We start from the raw sequence: 21,259 nt of genomic DNA on the forward strand, positions 1-21,259 counted from the left end.
GTTTTTCATCCATGTTAGTTATGTTCCTTACTTCTTTTTAGTCCTTTTAGAAATCTTTGATATTATTTCTTCCTTGTTTCTGCCAATACCATTTCTCATCTCAATACAGTACCATTTAGTCTTTCATCGAGTTGGTCTTAATATGTTTTAGAGTGTTAAGCAGTACACTTAAATTTTCTTCTGTCTCCTAGTATAAATCTTCTTGAGAAATACTGTTGTATGTATACTTTCAGTAACACTTTAATCATCTTTGTTGTTGCAAAATATTTACAACAGTCCCATGCTGTTGTGTGCTTTTTATCCTTTTTGAGAAGTTCATGCAAGGCCACTATCTTTCATTGAATACCTTCATTTGCCGGGGCAATATTCAAATACCTTCACCTTCATATTTGGATTGAAGCCTGCAATTCCACCAGCATTTTGAACTGAATTATTTCCTTTTTCTTTATTTTAGTCCTTTGAAGTATTTCCAATTATGCCAAAGACATTTTTTAATGAAATAACTTATTTAGGAAAAATACAGGTATCTAAGGATTTGTGGAACAGTTTAGTTGTATTGTGTACAAAAGTTGAATTTTGAAATTAATCAAGAAACTCAGGGACTTTATTAAAAAACACAAATTTTTTTAGACGTTCTTATTATTTTATTTGTGGTTTTTGGGGGATTATTTTTGGGTTTTTTCCACTTTCATTTTTATTGAAGTAGCTTTGGTTTACAACATTCTATAAATTTCAGGTGTACTATACTTCGATTTCTATGTAAACTACATTATGTTCAACTCCCGAAGACTAATTACCATCCATCACCATATACGTGTTCCCAGTCGCCCCTTTCACCCTCCTCCCCGACCCCCTGCCCCGCTTCCCCTCTGGTGACCACCAATCTAATCTGTGTATCTGTGTTTGTTGTTGTTGCTTTTATCTTCTATTTCTGAGTGAGATCTTACAGTATTTGACTTTTTCTGTCTGACTTCTTTCACTTAGCATCATACCCACAAGATCAATCCATGTTGTCACAATGGCAGGATTTCATCTTTTTTTTATATCTGAGTAGTATTCCATTGTATATAAATATGTACCACATCTTCTTTATCCATTCATCCCTTGTTGGGCACATGGTTGTTTCCAAGTCTTGGCTATTGTGAATAATGCCATAATGAACATAGGGGTGCATATGTCCTTATGCATTCATGTTTTCATGTTCTTTGGATAAATAATCAGCAGTGGAATAGCTGGATAATATGATAGTTCTATTCATAATTTTTTGAGGAATCTCCCTACTGTTTTCCATAGTGGCTGCACCAGTTTACATTCACACCAGCAGTGTATGAGAGTTCCCTTTTTTCTATATCCTCTCCAACAGTTATTAGTTCTTGTCTTGTTAATTATGGCCGTTGTAACGGGCATGAGGTGATATCTCATTGTAGTTTTGATTTGCGTTTCCCTAATAATTAATGATGTTGAACATCTTTTCATGTACCTGTTGGCCATCTGTATCTCTTTGGAAAAATGTCCAGATCTTTTGCCCATTTTTTAATTAGGTTGTTTGTTCTTTTGTTGTTGAGATGTTGAGTTCTTTGAATATACTGGATATTAACTCCTTATCAGATATATGGTTTGCAAATATCTTCTCCCAATTGTTAGATTGTCTTTTCATTTTGTTCATGGTTTCCTATGCTGTGCAGAAGATTTTTGGTTTGATGTAGTCTCATTTGTTTGAGTTTTCTTTTCTCTTGCCTAGTCAGACATAGGGTTTGAAAATATGCTGCTAAGACCAATGTCAAAGACTTATTGCCTATGTTTTATTCTAGAAGTTTTATGGTTTCAGGTCTTACATTCAAGTCTTTAAACCATTTTGAGTTATTTTCTGTATGGTGTAAGATAGTGGTCTACTTTCACTCTTTTGCATGTGGCTGTCCAGTTTTCCCAGCAACATTTATTGAAGAGACTTTCCTTTCTCCATTGTATGTTCTTGGCTCCCTTGGAAAAATTAGCTGTCCATAGATGTAAGGGTTTATTTCTGGGCTCTTGTTTCTCTTCCATTGATCTGTGTGTCTGTTTCTGTGCCAGTACCATGCTGTTTTGATTATATAGCTTTGTAGTATATTTTGAAATCAGGAAATATAGTATAGTAGTATGTAATTACTACAGTAATACTACTAGTGTTATGTAATGTAATTACATTACATACTACTATAGTAATGTATTATATATTTGAAATCCCTGCATCTCTGGAATAAATATCACTTGCTTATGGTATATGATCTTTTTAATGCATTGCATTTCATTTGCTAGTATTTTGTTGAGAATTTTTGCCTCAATGTTCATCAGTGACATTGGACATTGGACAGTAACTTGCTTTTTTCTGTGTTATCTTTGTCTGGTTTTCATATCCAGGTAATGTTGGCCTCATAGAATGAGTTAGGAAGCTTCCTCACTTCCTCTCCTGTTCAACTTTTTGGAAGAGTTTGAGAAGGATAGGTATTAAATCTTCTTTGAATTTTTGGTGGAATTCACCAGGGAAGCTATCTGGTCCTGGACTTTCATTTTTGGGGAAGTTTTGATTACTGTTTCAATCTCCTCACTGGTGATTGTTCTGTTCAAATTCTCTGTTTCTTCTTGGTTCAGTTTTGGAAGGTAGTATGATTCTAAGAATTTATCCATTTCTTCTAGATTGTCCAATTTGTTGGCATGTAGCTTTTTATAGTAATTTTTTATTATCTTTTTTATTTCTGAGGTGTCCATTGTAATTTTGCTTCTTTCATTTCTGATTTTATTTATTTGAGCCTTCTCATTTTTTTCTTGGTGGGTCTAGCTAATGGTCTGTCAATTTCGTCTGTTTTTCCAAGAACCAGCTCTTAGTTTCCTTGATTTTTTTTTTCCTATCTTTTACTCTCTCATTTCTTTCTGCTCTGATTTTCATTATTTCCTTCTTTCTATTGATTTTGGGCTTTATTTGTTCTTTTTCTATTTCCTTTAGGTGCACTGTTAGATTATTTATTTGAGATTTTTCTTGTTTGTTGAGGTATGCCTGTATTGCTACATACTTCCCTCTTAGTACCACTTTTGCTGCATCCCTTAAGAGTTGTTATGTTCTGTTTTCATTTTCATTTATCTCCAGGTATTTTTTGATTTCTCCTTTGATTTATTTGTTGACCCAATAGTTGTTCAGTAGCATTTTGTTTAATCTGCACATATTTGTGGCTTTTCCACTTTCCTTCTTGTAGTTGATTTCTAGTTTTCTACCACTGTGCTCAGAAAAGATGCTTGGTATTATTTCAATCTTCTTAAATTTATTGCAACTAGTTTCATGGCCTAATATGTGATCTGTCCGGAGACTGTTCCATGTGCATTTGAAAAGAATGTGTATTCTGTGCTTTTTGGATAGAATGTTCTGTATATATCTACTAAGTCCACCTGGTCTAATGTGTCATTTAAGGCCAATGTTTCATTATTGATCTTCTGTTTGGATGATCTATCCATTGATGTAAGTGAAGTGTTGAAGTCCCCTACTATCATTGTGTTACTGTCTATGTGTCCTTTTGTGTCTGTTAATAATTGTTTTATATATTTATGTGCTTCTATATTGGGTGCATAGATATTTACAAGTGTTATCTTCTTGTTGGATTGTTCCCTTTATCATTATGTAGTTCCTTTCTTTGTCTCTTGTTGCAGTTTTTGTTTTAAAGTCTATTTTGTCTGATGTACCTATTACTACCCCAACTTCATTTTCATTGCCATTTGTGTGTAGTATCTTTTTCTAGTCCTTCACTTTCAGTGTGTGTTTTAGATCTGAAGTGTGTCTCTTGTATGCAGCATATATATGGAAAAACCACAGATTTTTAAAATTTTGGTTGAGACAATTTGCTAGGCCTCTGAAGGCAATATTTCAAATAATGATAATGATAATAACATCATTATCACTGCAATCATGTTCCATCACCATACCAAATGTATCTATGAGTATCTCTTATCACAAAAGCTGCCAACATAAAAATTAAAGCAAAACAAATAGGAAGATGCACTGTTTCTCCTTTTGCAAAACCTGCTGTGAGTACAGATGTGTGCATGTGCATTTTTACATGTCAAGAATTAAATGGAAACTTGGTTTTAAAACTTTTGAGAATTGATATTTAATTTGACCTAAAAACAAATAAGCAATATCATGGTTGCTTGGTTATAAAAGATAACCCAAACATCACAGCCAATAAATTAGTTCTAATACATATTTTAGGGGCTGCCCCCATGGCTGAGTTGTTAAGTTCTCGTGCTCTGCTGTTGCGGCCCAGTGTTTCATCTGTTTGAATCCTGGGTGCAGACATGGCACTGCTCATCAAACCACGCTGAGGCAGCATCCCACATGCCACAACTAGAAGGACCCACAACTAAGAGTATACAACTATGTACTGGGGGGCTTTGGGGAGAAAAAGGAAAATAAATCTAATACATATTTTAAAGTTTCCTTTGCTATAAGAAGTCTGTTTTATCAGAAACCTCATTCTAAGCTTCTCTTCCTTGAACTTGCTCAAGATCATGATGACAAAACAGAATCAGCAAATACACGTGTTTTTTTCTGAATGCGTGATTTTTTATAGTGTCTTCAAAAAATGAAATATGTACTCTAAAAACTGAAATCTTCATCTTGATATGCAAGTACTTAGCATCAAAATACTTAGAAGTGACTCGCAAACTTTTATTGAGAGGAAAAGCAAGACCAGAGTAGGAAAATATATCTTAGAAGATGATGTCAAAATGTATGGAATGTTTTGAAAGTCACAATCTAGGAGAAAGATAAACGTCTCCTTTGGCCACTGGATGATCTGTTGTCATAGCAACCAGTCTTGTAGGCACAAAAGGATGCTCCTTCCCCCCACAGACTTAATAATAGCCAGAGTAACCACTTCCACCAGCACTCCATGAGTGTACTCATTTCCAGACCTCCCTGCCAGCAATGGGTGTAAAAACTTTTTTTGTATGTGTGGGGGCAGGGGGTATATGAGAAATCTCTCTTCCTATCCATTAATCTTGTTGTGAACAGAAAACTTTCTTTAAAAAATAGACTTAATATTTCTAAAAAATTTGTTTATCTGATAAAAATGATTTTTTGTAGTTGTGATTTGCAATTTCTCTAGCAATGAGTAAATTTGAATACTCTTGTTAATTTGTTTGGATATTTGTATTTCTTTTACATGGAATGTCCACTTATTTCCTCTGCCTATTTTTTTGTATGGCTTTCTGTATAATATTGACATTAATACTCTTCCATTATCTTCATTTTTATCTATGCACTTTTTTTTTTTGAGGAAGGTTAGCCCCGAGCTAACATCTGCTGCCAATTCTCCTCTTTTTGCTGAGGAAGACAGGACCTGAGCCCATGCCCATCTTCCTCTACTTTATATGTGAGTCACCTGCCACAGCATGGCTTGACAAGGAGTGCATCAGTCCACACCAGGGATCCAAACCAGTGAACCCCAGGCCGCCAAAGCAGAATGTGTGAACTTAATTGCTGTGCCACCGGGCTAGTCCCTACCCATGAGTAATTTTGTTCATATCTTCTAGCTGTCTGTTTAAGAACTTTACTAAGGTAAAGTTCTCCACTATCCATAGGTTATACATGTATTTCTTTGGATTTTCTATTTTGCTTTTTTGATTGTTTTTCTTTTTTTAATTTATTTTTTACATTTAAATTTTTAATCCTTCCAGAGTATTTTTTAAGTAGTATAATTGAAAGTCCACATTTATTGTTTTCTAGATAGTCAGTTGTATTAGCACTATTTGTTAAACAATCAATTTTTCACTGTATTGTACTACATATCTTATCATCTATTACATTCTCAAATGTACCTTGATATATTTCTAAATTATTTATTATATTTCTTTCCTCTAATAGAAAACATATTCTTCTTTTTTATTATTTTCTTGATGAGTCTTAGGAATGTATTTCCTATACATTTAGAATAATTTTATTCAATGAAAAATCCAGTAGACATCTTAAGTTACATATTACTTTGGGAGATTTACACGTTATGATGTCTTCCCATAGAGACAAGATCTGCATTTCCATTTGTTTAGACTTGCTTTCTATAAGCAAACTATAGAAAGCAATATGTCTATAAGATATTCTATTATAGTATTTTTCAAGTAGGTCTTTGCCTCTTTCTTATTATTTTTCTGAGAATTTTATAGTTATATCGCGTTATAAAAATTACTTTTCCCATTTTCTACAACTAGGTAATTCATAAAATCTTTTTAAACATATTTTTCTGATCTCCATATACGTTATGAATTTTCTGATTAATTTTAGTATTTTTTTACTTTATCTTGAGTTTTCTATATATACAAGGATATAATCATCAAAAACATCTTGTTTTCCCAATGTTTTTGCGTGTTATTTTATTCCTTCTCTATACTTGATGATGATCATAATAGCTGCCAACCCTATTTTCTCCCTAATTTTAACTAAAATTGTTTTATTATTTGGCTGCTGTAGATAAAATACTTTGTTTTTCTTTTTTGTTAAGTTGCTTTATTATATTTAAAAAGTTTTCTCACTTTGCATTTTATTTCAAATATGTTTGGGTAAGAGTTATTTAATTATTTCAAAGACTTTTTCTCATCTATGTATATAATCAGTGCCAATATATCTATAGCTTCTATGTCATTTGCAATTATCTAGCTCTTGAGAAAGTGTGAGACACATAAATTTCCAGAAAACAAGCTAGTGCTCTTACAAAGCTCTTCACTTTAATCAAGGATATCTGAGTTTTGTTTGCCACATAATATTGACTTCAGAAAAGATTTGCATTTCCACTGCAGAAGTCTACTCATCTCAAAATAATGCATCTATGACAATTTTTCATGATAAAATATGGAACCCTGTTTTAATGTTTAAATTACATTGATTTAAATCCTTGTTACATTGCAAGTCTCTTAGAGTAAATTTAACTTTCTCATTACTAGTACTGATTCTCATGTCTTCAAAAGGCCCCCAAGTTGTAATTTTCTGACTTATTTTCAAATCCTCATCTGTCAGTCATTTCCAGAATTTTAAATTTTTTTCATTTAAGGGACACATTATTTTCTATTTTGTAGCTCTTTTTTCTCTTTAGTTACAATCAATTCTCTGGCTCTCATTCCAAGATTGCAAAAAATACGTTTTTCTTCTATTTTCAGGAGTTCTCTTCATAGAGAAGTTCTCAGCTATTACTTCTTTGAATAAGCTCTCTGCTCCTTTCTCCCTTTCTTCTCTGTCTTGAATACCTATCATCCTTATGATGCATTTCCTAATTGAGTTCAATATCTATCTTCAGATGGAGCTTTTCTCCCCCTTCTTCTCTTAGTGTCTTGGGCTGGCCACTGCAAGGTCCCACACCCTAGATTGCTGCCACTTGGGGAGGGAGGACAGATCTTACCTCCTTCCACTGGTTCCTGGGTGAGTCCAGCACCTGCACCTTCAGACATATGGCTGCAGTGATCTCTCAGATGCTTACTGTGTTGTGTGAATGTCCACTGTTGGTTTATAAATGCCCTCTTCATTGTATCTTAGAGGGGTGAGACTAAGGGAAAAGCTCATTCCACCATGATGCTGATGTCACTCCTGATTCAATGACTATATTTTTGTAGGTGTTGTGACCACTGTAATATATTTATGTTTAATTTTGAATCAAGAAGAAATAGAGAATCTGAATAGACCAATCACAACTAAAGAGATTGAAACAGTAATCAAAAACTTCCCAAAAATTAAAGCCCAGGACCAGATGTCTTCTCAGGAGAATTCTACCAAACATTCAAAGAAGATTTAACACCTATCCTTCCCAAAAATTGAAGAGATGGAACACTTCCTAACTCATTCTACAAGGCCAACATCACCCTGATCCCAAAGCCAGATAAGGACAACACAAAGAAGTAAAATTATAGGCCAAGATGGCTGATGAACATAGATGTAAAATCCTCAAGAAAATATTGGCAAACCAAGTACAGTGATACATTAAAAGGATCATACACCCTGATCAAGTGGGATTTATACCAGGGGTGTGGGGATGGTTCAACATCTGAAAATCTATCAATGTGATACACCATATTAACAAAATGAAGAATAAAAACCACATAATCTTGTCAATAGATGCATAGAAATCATTTGACAAGATCCAACAGTGATTTATGATAAAAACTCTCAATAAAAATGGAATAGAAGGAAAATACCTCAACAGAATAAAGGCCATATATGACAAACCCACTGCCATCATCATACTCAATGGGGAAAAAACTGAAAGGCATGCTTCTGAGAACAAGAACAAGACAAGCGTTCCCACTCTCACCACTCTTATTCAACATAGCACTGGAGGTTTGGGCCAGAGTAATTAAGCAAGAGAAAGAAATAAAAGATATCCAAATTGGCAAGGAAGAAGTGAAACTCTCACTATTTGCAGACAACATGATTCTATATATAGAAAACCCTAAGGAATCCATCAGAAAACTATTGGCAATAATCAACAACTACAGCAAATTTAATGGTTAGTAAATCAACTTACAAAAATCAGTGGCATTTCTATACTCTAGTAACAAACTAACAGAAAGAGAACTCAAGAATACAATCCCATTTACAATCACAACAAAAAGAATAAAATATCTAGGAAGGAATTTAACCAAGGAGGAGAAACATCTATACACTGAAAACTATAAGATGTTGTTGAAAGAAATTGATGATGACATAAAGAAAAGGAATATTCCATGCACATGGATTGGAAGAATAAACACAGTTAAAATGTCCACATTACCTAAAGCAATCTACAGATTCAATGCAATCCCAATGAGAATCCCAATGACACTTTCCACAGAAATACAAGAAACAATCCTAAAATTCATATTTGGCAAAAAAAAAAAAAAGAGAGACCCCAGTAGCTAAAGCAATCCTGAGAAAAAAGAACAAAGCTGGAGGAATTGCAGTCCCTGACTTCAAAGTATACTACAAAGCTATAGTAATCAAAACAGCATGGTACTGGTACAAAAACAGACACACAGATCAATGGAACGGACTTGAAAGCCCAGATATAACCACACATCTACAGACAGCTAATCTTCAACAAAAGAGTCACGACTATTCAATGGAGAAAGAAAAATATTTTCAATAAACAGTGTTGAGAAAACTGGAGAGCCACATGCAAAAGAATGAAAATAGATCATTATATTTCACCATACACAAAAAGTAACTCAAAATGGATTAAAGACTTGAAGGCAAGATGTTAAAACCATAAAACTCCTAGAAGAAAATAATAGGCAGTACACTATTTGACATTGACCTTAGAAACATCTTTTCAAATACCATGTCTACTCAGGCAAAGGAAATAAAATGAAAAATAAACAAATGGAAATTCATCATGCTAAAGAGCTTTGGCAAGGCAAAGGAAACCATGAACAAAATGAAAAGACAACCTACCAACTGGGAGAAAATATTTGCAAATCATCTATCTGACAAAGATTTAATCTCCACAATATATAAAGAACTCACACAACTCAACAACGAAACAAGAAACAACCTGATCAAAAAACGGGCAGAGAATATGAACAGATACATTTCCAAAAAAAGATGTACAGATGGCAAATAAGCATATGAAAAGATGTTCAACATCACTAATCATTAAGGAAATGTAAATCAAAACTACCAGGAGATATCACCTTATATCTGTTAGAATGACTATAGTTACCAAGACAAAAAAATAACAAATGTTGGAGAGGATATAGAGAAAAGGCAACCCTCTTACGCTGCAAACTGGTGCAGCCACAATGGAAAACAGTGTGGAGATTTATGAAAAAATTAACAATATGGAGATTTCTCAAAAAATAGAAATACCATATGACCCAGCTATCCCACTACTGAGTATTTATCCAAAGAACTTGAACTCAACAATTCAAAAAGATGTATGCTCCCCTATGTTCACCACAGCATTATCCACAATAGCCAAGATGTGAAAGCAACCCAAGTGCCCATCGACTGATGAATGGATAAAGATGTGGAATATATACACAATGGAATACTACTCAGCCAAAAGAAAAATGCAAAATCATCCCATTTGCAACTGCATGGGTGGATCTTGAGGGTATTATGTTAAACGAAATAAGCCAGAAAGAGAAAGACAAACTCCACATGATTTCACTCATATGTGGAAGATTAACAATGGACAAAGAGAAAAGATTAGTGGTTACCAGAGGGGAAGGGTGTTGAGAGGTTGGCATAAGGGGTAAAGGGGTACATAAATATGGTGACTGACAATAATGTACAATTGAAATTTCACAATGTTATAAACTATTATGACCTTAATAAAATAAAATAAATATATAGTCACTGAAGTACAAGTCCTCATTATGGGTGCCATGCCACTTTCTACACCTGATCTGTAATCAAATTTCTGATGGCCACCAGTCTTTGCTTCTTTTAAAAACTAGATTACATTACTCATTCCCAAGTTAATTCACAAATATTTATAATGTGAAAAGTCTTTTGAAATCAGAGAGACCTGGGTCAGAATCCTGGCTCTACCATTTACAAACTGTACAACCTTAAGAAATGTTTTCAAGCTAATTGGGCATCAACTGAAAATGTGTGTGATAATAATATGTACCCCATGTATTTGTTCAATCTCTATTAATTGAACTTTAATGAAGGAAGCAAATACAACCGAATCCTGAGAAACTTAATTATCCTACTGTTAAACTAATTATAATGAGGTTGAGGCATTTTGTACAACAAATTGTTACTCAGAATACTATGACAATTCACTGGGCTTGGCATCATAACATATGTTCAACACAGTAATTATGAGAAGCATAGATCTTGTACCTGTAAAACTTTTGGCTTGAAAACATTGTATGGTTTCAATATGGAAAACAATTGAGATTCTTATTTCAAATTTTGGTATCACCAAAAGGATTAGCATCATAGGAAAACATATCTGAGAGTGTGACTATTTTTGAATATATTCAGAATTTCATATCTTGCAAGTGGAGACTTAAGTGAATAAATGTTGATTATAAAACATCTATCACTAATTATAGAGAATATATTTAGAGAGTTGTGTGAATAAATATATTAATTAATCTCTTAAAGTTTTGATTACTGCTTTTCCTTTGCAACCTCCCATAGAGGAGAGAAATTCATTCTGCAAGTTTCCTACAATGGTTCATGTTATGCAAATTGCCTTTGAAAATATTATTAAATCTGAACCAAGCCACAATATTGGGAATACATTTTACTTGCATTTTCATGTAAGGAAACTGAGTTTTAAGGAGTTGTTATGTTAGTAGACCAAAGTAACAAAGCTAATAAGTAGCAAAGTACTATGCTTTTCTGCATGCATACTCCTGGTGGATGACCAACTCTTCTGTCCTTAAATGGTTACGATAATGAGACGTTTGTTTCTCAAAGCAACTGAACTATTATCACCACATCATAGCTCATAATCTCTCAGCAACCCATAATGAGGAGATCCCCATATCCCTTCAAGAACTGGACTACACTATTTATCAGCACATTAATTCCTGACGATACCCATGAGTTCTTCTGCAAAGACTTTACTGAATCGGTTCTCTCTCTCTCTCTTTCCCATCCTGTGGGGATCATTTTCTGCACAGATTACCACAATTCAGAAATACTGACTCAAAGTAGAGGCCTCAAAGTGTACCTCAAACCAATACTCTTCTTCTTGTCTCTGCAATAGAATGGGGTGTTGTGTTTTTTCTGGCTTTCCAGGCCATATCATCCTTATCCAGGTTGCCTAAACTTTACCTTAAATTATTCTTTACTTACAGAATCATTAAATTTCAAAGTAAAAGTGAATGATATGAATCAATTAATTAAACCTGTGTTCTGAATGCACAGATTTACTCATACTTCTCCAGTAAGTGCAGAGCCAAACTCTTAAGCAACTTCAGGATAATGATACCTACAAGACAGCCACTTCCATTTTCACACTCCTCTAACCATTAGAAAAGTTTCTTATCTTGTGAAGTCTGTTTGTCTTTAAATTCTACCCATTGGACCTAGTTCTCTTCAGTGGAAACACAAAGTAGAATAAACCTAATTCTCTGCCATGAAAAAAAAGCTTTTGAAATATCTGAAGAGACATGATGTAAAGAGAACACGGTAGGGAGTTCAGAGACAGACTCATATATATGTAGAAACAATATACAGTAAATGTGCGCGACCAATCATTGACAAAGGATAGACTGTTTAATAGGTGATGTTGGAGAAACCTGTTAAGTATAGCAAAAAATGAAGCTGAAGCTCAACATATAAAGATAGACTCCATGTGAATTAATTATCTTAATATGAAATATAACACTTTACAGTTATTAAAATAAAATGTAGACTATCTTTGATATAAGTGTAGAGTAGGTCTTAAACAAAACTACAAAATCACAAATCATAGAGCTAAAAATCTTTGTTCAATTATGCACACTATGGACAAAGATAAATAACAGTTTAGAAGATATTTGTAATATGTAAAAATTACAAAGGAATAATATCAAGAATACATAACAAAATCCTACAAACCAATGAGAAAAAAAGAAAAACTCCAATGGAAAAATGGACAAAGGATACGGAAGAAAAAAACGTAAAGTTTAACACATATTTGAAGAAATACAAAATATTCAAAATTATTAGTAATCAGGAAAATATAAATTAAAACAACAAGGTGATATCACTTTCACTTACCAAACATTAGAAGGTTAGATAATACCAAGTTCTGGTAAAGATGTGAGGATGTAAGAACTGCAATTTTAGTGTTTGGACTGGTACAGGCATTCTAGAGAGTAACCTGGCAGTGCTTAATAAAATTAACTATATACACACCATCTGTCCCTGCAGTTCAGATCTTGGGTTGATTCTCATGGAACCCCTCAAGGGAATGTGTGTCCATTGCAGCAATACTGTGGTGAAGGGGATCTGGGGGCAGTCGTGTGTGAATCACTGAGAGAGTGAATAAGAAAAATCTTGTATATAAACCATATGGAGTATCACACAGCAATAAAAATAACGTTCTAAATGTACACATAAATAGCATAGATGGATCTTTCTACATAAATCATACTTAGTTGAGAAAAAGTTAAAGATATATAATATCATTTATGTAAATTTAAAATATCAAATATAATGACTAACTCTTAGAATTTTGCAGGATGAAATGAGATGGTGCATATAAAATAACCTAAATTACAAAATGTCTGCAAATGATGGATGGGCGTGAGAATAGAAATAAAAGAAAAATAAGAGAATAAATATATTAAACAAAAAATCGGAAAAAAAAAACAGAAAAGGTCCCAGTGTGGACAAATGATAAGATGATGCAAACGTGGGAGCATAAGCTCAACCTTCTACACTTGAAGACAAAACATATGTGAAGACATCAATTGTGCCCCTGCCCAAACTCAAATTTCTGTAAAAGCTTATGTCCATTTTACTTTTTGCTTCCCCTTGTTTTGTCCTTTTCCTCTGAGAGTCAAGACTGATAGGGTTTTGGAACACAATGTTGGCTGACTAGCACAACCTCTGTCTACAACCCCTTTCTCTTGACCCATCTTCAGCTAAGTGTGGCCAAATAACATAATAATGGCCAATGATATGGAGGCAAACATATTTTTATCTCGGAAGTGTTTCCCTTCCCAAATAAGAGATAACGGTTCTTTAAAAGGCCTGATGCTGTTCATCATTTGTTCTTCTGTTTTCCTGCCTGGAATGTGAGCATGACATTGGGCATATACAGCAACCACTTTGAAACTCTGGTGTGAAAGTCACAGAAAGAGTGGAGAACAGGAAGAGAGAATGCTCCTAGCATTCACTGATTTCCTTGAACAATTGTAGTAGCTTTAGTCAGCTGACTCCAAGATCTCTTGTTTCATGTATTTCGAAAAAGCTACCTGTTTAAATTAGTATTGTCTCCCCTTCATTACCAAGACTCAAACCCAGGATCAGACAAATCAATTGTGTCCAGGGCTAGTACACTAGCCTCATGACTAGATTCCCCCTTCTCATTGACATCCCTATTCTAATCCTTTATCCACACAAGGTATAAAGTTTTTGGTGTTATATTTGTGTTTATGCTTAGATACAATATAATAAATGAACATATAAAGGAGTAAGAGATATGTAAAAAAAAAAAACACTAATATTTGGATTCAACCAATTAAGAAACATAGTCTTATGCTAAGTTGTGATCACCCAGCTTTCCAGAAGGCCACAAACCCTGGAATCAATGATGACTCTGATATAAAGGAAACCAGACTTCTTAATAAATAAAGTCTTTTATTAAGAAACTGCTATTTTTGCTCCATTTCAGTATACTCCAAGTGTATAGTCCTCCTGCGCTTGTACAAACAGCCGGAGAAAAAGATCTAAGAATCTACATTTGAAAAATGATCAGAATAAGATCTTCAGGGATATGATGGAACTACTCAGTCTCTACAGTTGCAAACAGCTTCTTTGAAGTTAAATCAGGATCCCAACAGTCAGTAATAATTCTTTACTTTGGTGTGAAGTTAATGGATAGGGTGAATTTCAATTGTACTTGTACTTGGAGTGATCATTTTCAAGGGCACAGTATGATCTGTACTGATGATTAGCAGCAAGAGGAATAGTATCTTCTGTAGTAAAATGGTTGGTAGCCACAGTAGCCAGAGCCGTATCCAGAGCCATATACACCTCCAGAGCCATAGCCACAGCCATATCTGCAGCCAGAGCCATAACCACAGCAGCCAGAGCCAGAGCCACAGCCATAGTGGGAGCCATAGCCACAGCCAGAGCTGTATCCACAGCCATAGCCACAGCCCCCACAGAAGTTTCCGTAGTAGTTGCAACACATGGTGTCAGAAAGTAAGGTTTCAGCTGAGGTGTAGGAGGATATTTCTGAAGTCTGAGTATCATCCACTCTTCCAGGACCTTTATATACTTCCAGGGTTGAATGGGTCATAGCTCACATGGGCTCTGTTCTCTCATTTTATAATTATTTGCCTAAAATAAGCTCATTCTGTGTACAAACAATTTTGTTGGGAATGTCGTAATTTATTTACTGCTATCCTAGGAATTTTCTCAAGGCTTAAAATAAAGATACATTTTCTAAGCACCCAAGCTAATGCAACCATAATTTTATCTTCCATAATTGCCTTGCATGACAAGGACATAACACATCACCAAAATATGTTTGACCTATAAATACATGTTTATTATTTTGCTCTTTCAATGTCTTGGAAATCATCTATTAAATACAAAGTTCTACTCCCTGCTATTAATATCCCCTTCATCATCATATCAACTTGGTTCCTTTTTTTTCTTTCCTAAATCACTCTAAAGTACTTTTCATGGATTTGGGACAAGGAATTGAGTATTTCAACATGTTATATTCACTACCTGAAACATTCTCCTTCTCTGAAGGAAAGCTTATCTATTCTCTCTTTGTCCAGTCAGGTTATAACATTCTCTTCTTTCTCTGGGACAAAAATTTTTGTTAAACTCCTAATGGGTAAGTTATGTAAGAATTATTATTTATTATTTGAACAAAAAGGAAAACATTTCCAAAAGTTCTAATTTAAAATGAGAAAAATGCCTTGATTCAACAAGGACTTTAGCTGTTTGTTAAAGTCCAGTTCTTAAATGCAAGTCTTTGTGAGTTTTCTCACACTGCTCCCATGTTTGTGCTATATATCTGTGCTTCCCACTGAAATGTAATCAAACAATAATTAACACTTCCAGATTCTGCAATAATTTTTTTTATTTTATTTTAACCTGTCTTCTACAAACATTATTTCAATAATGATACTTAGCTATACTATTTTGTTGGATACCTTGCAATCATGACACTAATAGACAACTAAAAGTCACCCTTTCCATGGTATTTCTTATTTATCCTTACTTTTAATTTGATAGCATCTTTTCCCATTGTTTCCCTGATGAATGGGCTTTTGGTCAATGACGTCTCTTTCATTGCCAAGTCTTTCTTTACTTTTCCCTAAGTTTTGGGCTTCTTACTGTTACTTTATCCTCCATCATTGCTTTTCACTTTACACACTAACTCCTCATGTCTGCTACCACTGATTCAACTACCAAATATGCACAAATGACTCCGGAAACTAAAAAATCTCTGCATCAGTCAGGGTCTAATCAGGAGACAGAAACCACACAGTAGGTTAAACAGGGAAAGTTTAATGCAAAAAGTTATTAAACTATGATAAAAGAGTAATTATAAGATACAACCTCTATGTGGTACCCTAGGGATGTAGGAGAGTATTCAAGGAAGAAAAAACTTGGAAGGGTAGTTCAACCCACTGAAAAGCAGAGAAGTTCACTGGTTTGGCCAGGCCAGAGCTGTTCTGCAGTCACTAAGCAAGCAGGAGACAACTTTCTGGAGTGCAGATGATGAAAAGCAATGAGCAACTGGTCTTGTGGGTGTGTAAAGGGTCTGGGAAGCTCTGGGGCACAGGCAGACTATGCAGGGGCCAACTTGTCGAGGGGATCTGGGTGTCTGTGAGAGCAGACTCATGGACAGGAAGTCTTCAGGATGCTAGTTTCCATTTAGAGAGGGCCAAATAAAAGTTATTGCCCATCTGAAGCTCAAACATCACTGAGGATCTACCACATTCTGGACCCATGGCTGAGTGGAGCTTCGTCAGATCTCCTTACATCCACACTGCTAATACCCCCCACTTCCCTCCAGTGCTGCAGCAAACAATGCTAGAAAACTGCTTTCTCTTGCAATGTTCCTCCAGCACCCCCTACTGAGAAAGCTTAATGCCGTGCTCACATTAAAGGAGAAATGCTTGAAGGAATCTCATCTGTTATCACAGAGCATATATTGAAGGATGAATTTGAAGCTGAGACAGTAAATTGATAACTGATACACCTCTCTTCTGAGTTCAGAAACTCTGTAAGAGAAATAGCTTTCCATGGCAAACAGATTGATTCATTTCCTGCCTGAGCCATTTACTAACTATTTGATCATGGAAAATGTCCTCAAATTTATAAACCTCAGTTTCTGCAACTGCTAAATGGGAATAAAAATAACTACATGTATTTAAAAATTTGTCAAAAGGTCTATAAAATATATATAAGAAATCCAAGGAGTGTAGCACAGATCCTGATATAGAGAGAAGACTCAATATATTCTATTTCTTTCCTCCCTTTCTTTTATCCGATTTGAAAATAGCAACAGCTTTTCAAATATCGATATTTACTTGAACTGATATATTTATTATACTAAAAGTTTAAGGTTTACTTTAACGTTTGCTCTGGTTTAAACCATATGTGTGTTAATTAATGTTTTTCATAATGACTTTTCAAAAGTGACCCAACTCCCTTGGAAAATGAACTACCATGTGATTGGCTTCACTGCACCTTGCCTGAAGCATTTTAAATAATATTTTTGGAAAAATGCAGTATCAAGCAATTACATCACAGGGCTTGGCCTCGTAGCATATTTTGAAGCTCAGTAATCATGAACATCTATTGAAATTATAAGCACCTACCCTGGGAACAGGCCTATATATTTAATAGAGAGAAAGCAAATTTCTGCATTCCAAGATTGTCATCAGATTGCTATGTAAAAGTAAAGTCAGTTGCTGTTTGGAAGTGTGGCTGTATTGCGATTGAAGATTTCAGTACAGGTGAGCAATGTGTCCTTATAAAGGGGCCCCTCCTGATTCATGAGATCACATTCTAAAACTTCAATGAGAATCAGCTAATAGCAAATACACTTTTTCTGTCTTTACCCTATTTCCACTTAGACATCAATTCAAGCTGAGTCAAAATGTGATTTGGTCCAACGTCTCACACAACTAGGTAGCATTCTCTATCTGTAAAATGCTTTATCAGCCGAAAACATTCCCTTTTCAGATGTCTATTTAAGCCTTGAAGCCATTTGGTGAAAGTAACAAATTTTGAAGTATAAATATCATTTAACAAAGGCTGAGGCTCAGAACGGTTCAATTCCAAGTCAAAATCGCATTTCCAAGTTTTCTTGGTCTAACATAAAATATATAATGTTCTCCAGAGATTTACAAGTAAACTCTCCTTGAACAGTTTCAGTGCTGGGGAACTCTCAACTTCTTGTTTTAAATGCTCCCATTTTATTGTGAAATCTCTTTTTGTTAGCAGTTTCTATACAACCCAAATCTCTCAGAATCCATGATAAGGAGTTTCCTAGTGTAACTTAAGATCCTTGCATACACAATATTTCTTTCCCTGATTCCTCCCTGGTATATCCTCCATGAAATCTCTAATACAGCCTTTGGTTAATATAAAGTATTTCTATCTTAGCTTCTCCCCAGTTGGAAGTTCTGCCAATACTATATCCTTACCTTCCAAATATGGTTGCTATTTCTGCACCTCAGCCAGCATCCCTCGTCTCTCTCCTACAGGATAAGATATTAAAAAAATGCTCATCATCTCTAGCCGTCTTCCAAATCTATAAAAAGTTTTTCTTTTCACTTCTTTCCTATTATTTTTAATAATATTACCACTTTTTCTCAGAACATTACAGCTGACGCTATGCCTTGCAGGCATTGTTTAAATTATAGGATCAACTTTTCTTTTTTAATTAGAGTAGAAAGAGGTGTTAAGGGTCAGACAGATCTATCTGGCTCCTTGTGTTTTAATTTCTTCCTAACATCCAGAATAAGTAGTAATGTAGCCCATACTCAGACACCCTGAGAGCAGGATAACCCCTCCTGGCACCGAAATCCATTTTGGGCTCTTAGGTTTAGAGAACTGTCACATATTGAGAAGTTAGCCTCCTTAAAATTCCAAACATCTTCATCTAATTCTGGCTCCTGGAACCAGGAGACCAATATTAATCTATCTTCCATGTAACAAGTATTTAAAAATATGGGGAAAAAATAGTGCCCTCATCGCAAAGTACTATGAGGTACACACTTTAAGTATTCCCTCTTTTAGCCTCCTCTTCCATTCCCCTCACGCTCTGAGCTGCCCTTGCACATTTCCAAGTCCAGACCATGTGATATAGCCCCTCAACTATTCCAGTATCCTCTAAAAAAGACACTTTTCTTCTTTTCCTCCATAGTCCAAACTACGCACATGGAAATGGTTTGAATTTGTATTGATATGAAATGTGATAAAGAAGCAGAAAAAGAATGAAGAGGTTTCAAACACGAGAACAAATGGCTGGATAAACCAATAAATATCTTAAGATAAAATCCAAGCAAATCTTAACTCCTTGTAATACAAGACCCTGTGTGATATGGCTGCTATCTGCCTCTACAGCCTTGACTCTTTCTGCTCTCCTGTCACATGGACGTCCTTACAGTCCCTAAGCACTAAACTCCTATCACCTTAAAACCTTTACGCTTGTTGCCTCTGCCTGGATCATCCTTCCCCCAGCTCTGACATCTACCCATTTGTCAAATATCAGCTTAGTTGTCACTTCTTCAGACACTTAACACGATCTTCCTGTCTGAAACAGCACCATATGATTTTTTTTAAACTTTTTAGAGCAGTTTTATGTTCACAGCAAAACTCAGCAGAATGCACAGAGATTTTTATATGCCCCCATCCTCTTAGCCTCCCTCATTAGCAGCATCTTCCACCAGAGTGGGACATCTGTGCCATTTTTGTATGCTTATTTGCCATTCCCATATCTTCTTTGGTGCGGTGTCTGTTAACACCTTTGGCCCATGTTTTAATTGGGTTATTTGTTTTCTTATTGTTGAGTTAAGAATTCTTTGTATGTTTTGAATAACTGTCCTTTATCAGATGTGTCTTTTGCAAATATTTTCTCCCAGTCTGCGGCTTGTCTTCTCATTCCCTTGACATTGTCTTTCACAGAGCAGAAGCTTTTACTTTTAATGAAGTCCAGCCCATCGATTCTTTCTTTCATGAATCATGCCTTTGGTTTTGTATCTAAAGAGTGATTGCCAAACGCAACATTATTTAGATTTCCTTCTTTGTTATCTTCTGGAAGTTTTATAGTTTTGCATTTTACATTTAGGTGTGTGATCCATTTTGAGTTAACTTTTTTGAAAAGTGCAAGGTCTGTTTCTGGATTCATGTTTTGCATGTGAATGTCCAGTTGATCCTGAACCATTTGCTGAAAAGACTATCTTTTCTTTATTGTATTTCCTTTGTGCCTTTCTCTAATATCAGTTGACTACATTTTTGTGAGTCTATTTCTGAGCTCTCTATTTGATTCCTTTGATCAATTTGTCTATTGTTTCACTAATATCACACTGTCTTGCTGACTGTAGCTTTTTGGTAAGTCTTGAAGTCAGGTAGTGTCAGTCCTCCAACTTTGTTCTTCTCCTTCAGTATTGTGTTAACTATTCTGGGGCTTTTGCCTCTCCATATAAACTTTAGAATCAGTTTGTTGATATCCACAAAATAACTTGCTGGGATCTTAATTGGGATTGCACTGAATCTACAGATCAAGCTAGAAAGAACTGATATCTTGACAATATTGAGTCTTCCTATCCATGAACCTGGAATAATACCCCTCAATTTATTTAGTTTTCCTTTGTTTACTTTATGAGGGTTTTGTGGTTTTCCTCATAAATCTTGTACATATTTTTTAAGATTTATTTCTAAGTATTCTGTTTTGGGAGCTGCTACTGTAATTGTTATTATGTTTTTAATTTCACATTCCACATATTTACTGCTGATATGTAGACAAGCAATTGACTTTTATATGTTAACCTTTTACACTGCAAACCTGCTATAATTTCTTATTTGTTCAAGAAGTTTTTTTGTCAGTTTTTTCAGATTTTCTGCGCAGGCAATGATGTCATCTGTGGGAAATACAGTTTTATTTTTTCGTTCCTTATCAGTATATCTTTTGTTTCCTTTTCTTGTCTTGTTGCATCAGCAAAGACTTCCACTATGATGTTGAAAAGGCGTAATGAGAGCAGACATCTTTGCCTTGTTCCTGATCCTGGTGGGAAAGCTTTATTAAGTATGATATTAACTGTAGGTTCTTTGCAGATATTCTTTATCAAGTTGAGGAAGTTTCTCCCTATTCCTCTTTACTCAAAGTCCTTATCATGAATGGGTGCTGGATTTATCAGATGCTTTTTCTGCATTTATTGATATGATCATGTGATTTTTCTTCTTTAGGTTATTGATGTAATGGATTACATTAATTGGGTTTTTTTATTACGATAACATTTGTTTATAACATTATATAAATTTCAAGAACACATCATTATATATTTTGATTTCTGTGTAGATTACAACATGTTCACCACCCAAAGACTAATTACCATCCAT

General features: G+C 34.8%; 1 protein-coding gene across 1 annotated transcript; it reads right to left on the bottom strand.

The window, feature by feature from the left end:
* Positions 1–14,285: 14,285 nt before the first annotated feature.
* On the bottom strand, positions 14,286–14,906 carry LOC111770805 (keratin-associated protein 21-2-like). Its single transcript, XM_023630129.2, has one exon. The coding sequence runs from the start codon at positions 14,853–14,855 to the stop codon at positions 14,613–14,615; it is 243 nt and encodes an 80-aa protein (XP_023485897.1). The 5' UTR covers positions 14,856–14,906; the 3' UTR covers positions 14,286–14,612.
* Between the last annotated feature and the right edge of the window lie 6,353 nt (positions 14,907–21,259).

This window comes from Equus caballus, chromosome 26, assembly GCF_041296265.1.
Source record: "Equus caballus isolate H_3958 breed thoroughbred chromosome 26, TB-T2T, whole genome shotgun sequence".
In the NCBI taxonomy this organism is placed as follows: domain Eukaryota; kingdom Metazoa; phylum Chordata; class Mammalia; order Perissodactyla; family Equidae; genus Equus; species Equus caballus.